This window comes from Oxyura jamaicensis, chromosome 1, assembly GCF_011077185.1.
Source record: "Oxyura jamaicensis isolate SHBP4307 breed ruddy duck chromosome 1, BPBGC_Ojam_1.0, whole genome shotgun sequence".
NCBI lineage: Eukaryota > Metazoa > Chordata > Aves > Anseriformes > Anatidae > Oxyura > Oxyura jamaicensis.
The window spans coordinates 113,188,255-113,196,759 of record NC_048893.1 but is presented as its reverse complement, the minus strand read 5'-3'; the positions used below and the strand labels follow the sequence as shown (position 1 = coordinate 113,196,759).

Here is an 8,505-nt window from a genome sequence, read left to right as displayed (position 1 = left end):
CTTCCTTCCTTCCTTCCTTCCTTCCTTCCTTCCTTCCTTCCTTCCTTTCTTCCTTCCTTCCTTCCTTCCTTCCTTCCTTCCTTCCTTTTCCCACTCAATTGGCATTTTCTGTGCTTACAGTTAATGGAAATGGCAGCTCCTTCATGAAGCAGATGGTGTTTGGTGTGGTCACCGCGATGGACCTCCTCGCCTTTGTCAGCAGAAACGACAAGAAGTAGGGCAGCAGCCCGGCTGCCCCGAGCCCCGTGCCTCCGGCAGGGTCAGCTGCTCCTCCTGAGCCCGAAACATGCGGCTGAAGATGTTTTGTGGTCTAATCCATCTGATAGTTTCTCAAAATAAGTGAAAATTGTAATGTAATAACCGTGTGTCCGCTAAATGCCACCCAGAGTATCACTAAAGAGAAGCTAACCAAAGAAATTACGTCTGGTAGCCATGTGTGGTTACACGGAGCTACCCAGGGCTGAAGAGGTAACGAGGGGGTCGGGATAGGATGGGGGTTGTTGTTACCCAGATTCTGCCTGGTTCGAGGTTTTGGAGTGTCTGCTGGCAGTAGCACTGAGGTGTCACAGCTGCCATAAGGAGGAGGAGGAGATCCCACCAAGGCTGGAGCCCATCTCCAACAAGACGCTCGAGCCCTCCTGAGGGCTGGGGACAAGCCCCGCCACACCGCGCCCTCCTGCCCCTCGCCACCCCTCACACCGGGGACAAAACCCACGCAGGGCTGCAGGAGACCCTGCTGCCCACCCCTAGCTCCTTCTGTGGGGGCAAGGAGGGAGCTTCTTCCTCCCCAGGGACAAGGAGGGACAGAGCCTGGAGGAGCGGTGGGGTGGGATGTGGACCCCCACTAAGCACGGGGGGAAAGGGACATCCAGGGGCCATGATGGGCAGGGGACAGAGGTGGAAAGTGAGGGGCAATGTGCTGGGCAGGAGGGGAATGAGAGCTCCCAGAGTGGCTGCAGGCCCTCGGAAAGCTCCTGCCAGAGGCCTGGAGGGCCAGTGGCACTGGGGCCTGCCACACGTCCCCCGAGAAGGGGAGGCTCGTTCTCAGGACGTGATAACAGGGAGGGGAGATACGGCTACGTCCCAATTTCCTGTATTATTCATCTCATGAATATTCACCCCGAGAGCTCATTATCAAGGGAGCAAAGGGGAAGGAGAGGTTGATCTTCCTCTTGCTGTCAGAGTGTTGTGTTCCGGGAACTGATAACGAAGGTCACAAGGGCCATTTGCCGTGGCAAAAAAATGTAAATGAAATCAAATGTGAAACGAGTGCTGTGGGAACCGACTGAATTGCTCCAGTCCGGGGGAGTTGCTCTCAAAACATGCCAACAGCTTTGCAGTCTTTCCATAAGTCTCGGGAACTGCTACAAGGGCACAACAACCAGTCCTGACGTTGGCTTGCTACTAAGTGCTTGGTCCGTATTTTGGATCTAATCTAGTTTGTATGAGATTTTTATTAAATTATAGAATGCTCCAGCATGTATCTTTGGGAATAGTCTCTCTGCTGTCTTTTGTTTCCTGAGTTACACAAACTAGATCAGATCTTCTGCAAGTTTTTGCTTGAGTTAATCACCATATTTGTCCGGAAAAAAAGTACAGCTTGATTAGATCAACCTTGCTGTGTGTTTTATTTATTTTCTCAGCTCTGTTGCAAACTGAAGGACGTTTGGTGCCCAGCACCAGGACAGGAGGCAGTGGGCACAAGCTGGAGCCCAGGAGGCTCCCTCTGAGCACCAGGCAGCACTTGTGTGCTGTGCGGGTGAGGAGCCCTGGCACAGGCTGCCCAGAGAGCTGTGGGGTCTCCTCCTTGGGGATCTCCAAAAGCCTCCTGGGCCTGGCCCAGGACAGCCTGCTCTGGGTGGCCCTGGTTGCAGCCTGCGACCCAGACTTTTGCTGCCCAGAAACTTTCAGCAACACACACACTCCCCGCAGCTGAGCCTGAGCAACAGCAGTGCCAACGGCGGCCGTGCCGCTCTGTGCTGGCTGGCAGCTGTGCAGAGGCTACGTGAGAGGCAGCTGCACTTCAGCACGGGGTGAAGTAACCGCTGAGCGTCAGCCCCGGTTTTACAATGGCTCCTGTATGCTGACTGCGAGTGTGGGAATGAGTAAAGGTTAGCGCAAGCCCCGGTCATTTTGGGATTGCTCCACCTGGGCTGGAGCCAGACCCTCCAAGGCGTTCCCAGGGCTCCCCTTTCCACCGAGCAGAAATCAAACGTGCTGGAGGAGATGACAAGCCACTGAGTGCCGGCATTGCCCTCAGGGTAGGAAGGGCAGAGCTGGCCACAGGACGTCAGCGTTGTCTCTGCTGTGGTTTGTCCCGGGCTGCGATGCTGGGGATGCAGACGTGCCCCGCAGCAGAGAGCCTGGGTGCATGGGACTGGCGGCTGCTCTCCTGCCCACTGCCGCCACGGGGTGAAACAAGCCTCAGCCCGCAGGGGAGGGTTCGCTTGCCTTGTCTGCAGAAATCCCTACGGGACCTGTACACATGTGCCTGTGTGCAGCACAGAGAGCAGGAGTGCCCATTTCACCTGCAGCCCCTTCTCCCTGCTTCCCTAGGGCTGCCCTGCAGCAGGTAGGGAGGCAGATAACAACCCCTGCCAGCTAACTTGTCTTTCAAGTTCACTCGCCTTCCCTTGTCACAGTACGTTATGTTTTCTGCCCAGCACCATCTCCAGACGGTGTGTAGCTGCTTGCAGCAGCAGCCTCAGCAGCTGCCCGAGCAAACTCCATCTGCCCTGGTCAGGCGAGCGATGTGTGCTTGGACACCTGGGCTGGGATGGAGAGGACCGCACCCCATGTGGCCACCTATAGCAGGGTATGAGGCACTGCTCACAGCCGGCGGAGGAATGGGGATTTCCAGGCTTAAAGAGGCTTGGGAGGTGCGTGAGGACAGGGCGAGGAAGACAGACCCTGGTCCTGCAGCATGAGCACACCCTCTTCTCCCCATGGCCTCTGTTCCAGCAGCGTGTCTGCGTTAGGGTGGGTGCTCCCAAAACTTTTGCTGCTGTCCCCAGACCTATATGCAGCAAAACACAAAAGCACAGAATATCCTGAGTTGGAAGGGACCACAAGGATCATTGAGTCCAGCTCCTGGCTCCACACAGGACCACCCAAAGACCAGACCCTATGTCTGAGCATTGTCTTCATGAACTCCGGCAGCTCAGTGCCCTGGGGAGCCTGTCCCAGTGCCCGACCACCCTCTGGGTGCAGAAGCTTTCCCTAACCCCCAGCCTGACCCTCCACTGTCCCAGCTCCACGCCGTTCCCTCGGGTCCTGTCGCTGTCCCCAGAGAGCAGAGCTCAGCGCCTGCCCCTCCGCTCCCCTCGTGAGGGAGCTGCAGGCCACCATGAGGCCTCCCCTCAGCCTGCTCTGCTCTGGGCTGAACAAACCCAGGGACCTCAGCCATTCCTTGCCCTCCAGACCCTTCATCATCTTCATAGCCCTCCTTTGGAGTTTTATGTCCTCATACTGTGGTGCCCAGAACTGCACACAGTACTCGAGGTGAGGCCGCACCAGGCAGAGCGGAGCGGGACAAACCTTCCCTTGAGCAGCTAGCCATGCCATGCCTGATGCACCACAGGACACAGCTGCCAGGGCACACTGCTGGTTCATGTTCAATTTGCCATCATCCAGAACCCCCAGATCCCTTTTCTGCGGGGCTGCTCCCCAGCCTTTCACCCCCCAGCCTGCACATACAGCCACAGTTGCCCCATTCCAGAATCCGTCGCTTGTCTTGTTGGACTCCACGCACCCCGGCTCCTCACCCCACTGCTCTGCCAGGTGGGAGCACCTTTCCATCGAGCTCATTAACACATCAGGCTAAGAAGCCAGCGAGATAAACATCTCCCCAGCCCTGCCCAGCCACCTTTTGTGCCTGCGGAGGCTTCCCCGCCTCCCTCACCGGGTCTCACCACATAAATAGAGGGCTGGGTGCTGCTGGCCAGCACTGAGGCTGCTGCTCAGGGTCTGCAACACCTCGCGCCCCAGCACCCATCCCGTCTGTGCTGCAGGTACCCAGGACTGGGGGGGACAGGGCAGGGGGAGCGTGTTACCTGGTGGGGGGTCTCTGAGTGTTATCAGTGGGAAAGGGGGCCTGGGGTGAGCAAGAGGCTGTTGCCTCGGGAAATGGGAAACGTAATGTTTTGGTTTGGCTGGAAGTGGGCTCTGTTGAGGAAACCTAAATCTGAATGAAACCAAAATGAAGTATTTTTGTTTAGAAGAAAAGTTGAGAAGTAATTGCAGGTAGTTGTGTGTTTGCAAGAGGAGGCTTTCAGCTGCAGAGCACAAAGGAAAGGATGTAACGTTAATTAGAGGAGGCACTGGGGCGATCAGTGATGCCGGCCGTGTGGGCAGGTCGTGGTGCAGCAGGGCAGCGAGCGTGTTTCGTGCAGCAGGATGCAAGGTCACTCCACTGGGGGGAGAGGAGGTGGAAGTGCAGGCTGTGCTTACAGAAATGTAAGTCTTGAGAAGATGGCAGCCTGAAAAAAAGGCCTAAAAAAATATAAAGGCGTCAGCGTGAGCTTCCTGGTGGTGCCATGTCCTCCTCGGCAGTGGCAGTGCCCAGGAAGAGAAAGCAAGCATGGGGATGGGATTTCACTGCTGCTAAGGGTTCCCCATTTGAAAATGTAAGGCTGAAAACTTGAAGAGGCAAATAAAAGAGTGGCAGAGAAGTGTCTGAGTCCTGAAAAATCTTCCTTACAAAGTGAAGGCTTCAAAAAATTGAAACAAGGACACTGGGTGACCCATGAAGGAGCGAGCTGGCTAGAAAACATGGGCTGAAAGCTTCCAGGTGTCTAGGGGCACAGCACAAGGGGTCAGGAACCAAAATCTTGGCACATTTAGCGGAGATTTACAGTCCACCGTTGTGGCAGTGTCTCCTCATGTGTCTAAGCCCAAATACCTCCCAGGAAAAAGTAGCCATTGGGGTGTAAATTACCTGGACATCAGGGGCTTGGTGTGCCCATGCCTGGTGTGATGCCTGCACTGATTTATTTTATTTTTATTTTTTTATTCCCCACCACTTTCTCCCCAGAAGCATGACTCCTGCCAGTGCACTCTGCCTGTGGCTCGGCTGCCTCCTGCTTTGTGTCGCTGCCCCAACACCCATCTGTGACACCAGCACCTGCTCCTCCTGCTCCGAGCCCACCCCTGGGGGCTGCTGCCCACCCTGTGCCCCTGCCTGTGCCTGCCCCCCCTACCTGCAGGATGACTGCGAGATGCAAGGCTTCACTGATGGCCACGTTCCTGCCGGCCGCTCCTTCTACATCGACTTTGCCCGCAAGCTGTGCACCTGCCAGCCTGGCGGGGACATCACCTGCACCCCACACTGCACCCCTGTGCCCCCCACCTGCCAGGCCGTGGGCAGCCCGGTGGCTGACGGCTGTCCCCGCTGCGTCTGCTACGACAAGGAGGAGGTGGCAGTGCCCGCTGGCACCGTGGTCCCCCGGGGTGCCCGGCTCTGCACCTGCCCTCCTGAGGGGGGCCGGCTGCAGTGCGGCGATGGGGGCGAGGAGTGAGATGCCTGCTCTCCGCCAGCCAAGGGCAGGGGGATGGGGAAGCCTCCCGGGGAGTGGGAGGCTTTCTGCTCCTTGGGGCATCCCTGCTGGAAGGCGTTCAATGCATCAAACTGCCCTGGAGGGCCTGGCAGCCAGCATGTCCCTGCCACTGGCTGCAGGGAGATGCTGCCCTGTGCACCCTATATAAACCAGGGCGCAGTGCCTCTACCCGGGTGATGTTTCCTTGTGGCTTGGTCTGCTCCACATGGCTGGCAGAGTGGTTGGGGTGACTGCAGCCAGGACGCAACTGAAACAAATTGCAGTTATTTATTTATTTGTGAGATGATTGTGCTTTTTGTGTGTTCTTGTGCATTTTTGTTTATATAGGGTCTTGAGTCAATGTGCTGGATAAACTTCCTTCCAGGATCCGGCCTTTCCCTTTCTGTAACTCCATCAAAGTGGTGGGACCACAATCATACGATTTTTGAACTTCCCCTCACCCAGGCGTTCCTCCTCTTCCTCACACCAGAGTGAGGTTGTGGGCAATAGGAAGGTTAGTGCGTGGCACTGTGCTTAGGAGGTGGCAAACCTCCGTCCTCCAGAGCAAAGACATGAAAAGTCACCCTGAGGACGTCAGCAGCCATTGAGCAATCCTTTGCGGCCACCTCTGTGAAGCAGCTCCCTGGCTCTGAGCCCATCACCAGTCTTGTCTCTGTCCTTGTTCAGAACAAATACCCCAAACTGCATCCTCCTCACTGGCGCTGTCTCCTTCCCAATGCTGGAAACAGCAGAAAAGTGTTCTCTGAATGCTTCGGAGTGTCTGCTTCGATATGTTTATGTACATACATATATATATATATGCAGGAAAACTGTAATCAAACGCAGCTTCATCAGGCTGAGCCATTAACAAATGTCAGTTGTGTTTCTTCGAGGGTTGAATAAAAACTATTTCACCAACAAACTTGTGAAAGCTTTGTTGATAAACACACGTATACCGGCCTTAAGCATTAGCTGATGTTACTGTGTCGAGACAAGCCTTCCTCCAGCCACCTGTGCCCCAGGTACGCGTGGAACACAAAGCATGCCTCCCCACCCTTGTTTCCTAACCTTGTGGTTTAGGAAACAAGAGCTCTTGTTTTCCAGTGGGTTTCCGAGGCAGGCATTGTGCGAGAAGTTAGAAGGCGATGTGCTAAACCTCCACAGCCACCATGAATCATGCAGTCAGCACATACCTCTTCCCCTACTGATTTCATCACAGCTGAGCTGTGAGAAGGGTGACAGAAGGGTAACTCTCCAAGGAGTAAGAGAAGACCCCACAGACAGCTAACTCCTGAAAGATAAAAACAGAAAGCTGGGGTGTGCCTGTGCCTCCATAGCATGGCTGAGGCTGGCAGGGAGCTCTGGAGGCCACCTGCTCCAACCCTGCCCAAGCAGGGCCACCCAGAGCAGGCTGCCCATGGCCGTGCCCAGGCAGCTTTTGGAGATCCCCAAGGAGGAGACTCCACAGCTCTCTGGGCAGCCTGTGCCAGGGCTGCTCACCTGCATAGCACAGAAGTGCTGCCTGGTGCTCAGAGGGAGCCTCCTGGGCTCCAGCTTGTGCCCGCTACCTCCTGTCCTCATGCTGGGCACCACTGAAAAGGACCTGGCTCCGTCCTCTTTGCTCCCTCCCTTCGGGTATTTATGGACATTGATGAGATTCCCCCTGAGCCTTCCCTTCTCCAGGCTGAGCAGTCTTGGCTCTCAGCTTTTCCTCACAGGAGAGGTGCTCCAGTCCCTTGGCTATCTTGGTGGTGGCCCTTCAGCGGACTCTTTCCGCTATGTCCACGTCTTTCCTGTACTGGAGAGCTCTGAACAAGAGAGACGTGAACATACTGTAAAGCGTCGTCCTTGCTCCAAACCCTCCTCCAGCAGAGGGTAGTGCAGCACACACGTGTGGAAGTGATAGACAAAAATGTCAGAGCCCCAGGCAACAAACAGACCCGTCCCAGCACCCGTTGATGAGGATGAACCTCTGGATTCATGCACGTCCTTCCCGTGCTCACAGAGTGCACTCTGTCATAGGGAACGGTGTTTCACCCATCTCCCCTTTCCCTCCTCAGCTCTTCTCTGTTGGTTGGAAAGTCTTTGAGTAACGTTGAAGCTCAGTATCTCCTGGTAGAGCAGGCAGCGGTGTGAACGTGGTGGTGAGCCCACAGCTGGGGGCTGACCCATTGCAGGGTGGGCGACTGCGGCCTAGCCTGCTGCTGAGGCCAGGAGTGCGAGGAATTTCTTGCGTGGGAGGATTTAACTCTGTGCTGTGCCAGTAATTACAAATATCTGAACGAATTCACACCCTGGACACATTTCTAAGTTGTGACTTTTTCAGTCCATGGGGTTAGCTGGCTCCCTTTCTCGTTTGCCAAAGGTTTACAGAAATTGGGGTCAGTCTGCAAGCGCAGCGGTTGTTCAGAGTCACGAGCAGTCTCCGCAGGCACGAATTTCTCCTCCTGGGGCGGGTGGCAGTCTGCTGAGCGTTGCTTGGTCTTTGCCTTGCATCTTATCTGCCCCTCGTGCGTGACTGATAACCTTTTCCAAGCAAAGACTGACTGGATAACACGGCCCTTGTGTCTGTCTACGTAAACACAGGAACAAAGAGCAGCCCATCTTCAAACAGCTCTGGCAAAATTAGCCCTGAAAACTGCGACTCCTGGAAAGAATTGATGTTACATATAATGCAATCAAGTCTAAGGTGTTGTTTGCGGTCTTCAGCATCCTGTAACTTTGTAAAAGATCATCACTGCTGCTTTGTGAAAAAGGTGAGGCCTTTCTTCGCTGCATTACCATGATTTAAATAGCACCGTGTTTTGGGCTTAAGTCCTTTCAGCATGCCCTCTCAATTCCTGCCTCATGAAGCTGTAAAACATTAGAGAAAAAATATATATATATATTCATGCATGAAAGCTGATTAGGAAGTGTCTTTTTGGCACCACACCATTCGGTGCCAAGAAGCTAAGGTGCTTGCCCAGGTTTC

General features: G+C 55.0%; 2 protein-coding genes across 6 annotated transcripts in view; both read left to right on the top strand.

Moving 5' to 3' along the window:
- CBS (cystathionine beta-synthase) overlaps positions 1-417 on the top strand; it is a 63,178-nt gene extending 62,761 nt beyond the window's left edge. For all 4 annotated transcript variants that reach the window (XM_035315899.1, XM_035315900.1, XM_035315901.1 and 1 more), the window contains one exon: positions 121-417. In XM_035315899.1, coding sequence (XP_035171790.1) covers positions 121-218 — 98 coding nt within the window. In that variant the 3' untranslated portion in view covers positions 219-417. The remainder of the gene's footprint in view (positions 1-120) is intronic.
- Positions 418-2,761: 2,344 nt separating this feature from the next.
- Positions 2,762-6,511, top strand: LOC118160860 (fibulin-2-like). 2 transcript variants are annotated; one of them, XM_035315918.1, is made up of 2 exons: positions 2,762-2,815; positions 5,036-6,511. In XM_035315918.1, the coding sequence occupies exons 1-2, from the start codon at positions 2,796-2,798 to the stop codon at positions 5,514-5,516; spliced, it is 501 nt and encodes a 166-aa protein (XP_035171809.1). In that variant the 5' UTR covers positions 2,762-2,795; the 3' UTR covers positions 5,517-6,511. The 2 variants fall into 2 exon arrangements, 1 of the variants encoding a protein (XP_035171809.1); XR_004747707.1 differs by lacking the exon at positions 2,762-2,815 and adding an exon at positions 3,879-4,010.
- Positions 6,512-8,505: the final 1,994 nt, after the last annotated feature.

What these genes read in the sequence shown, in the direction of transcription:
- LOC118160860 (XM_035315918.1), top strand. Translation starts at nt 2,796, where the DNA reads ATGTGGCCACCTATAGCAGG. An exon ending in ATGTGGCCACCTATAGCAGG is followed by an intron (nt 2,816 to 5,035) that starts GTATGAGGCACT and finishes TCTCCCCAGAAG; the next exon opens with CATGACTCCTGCCAGTGCAC.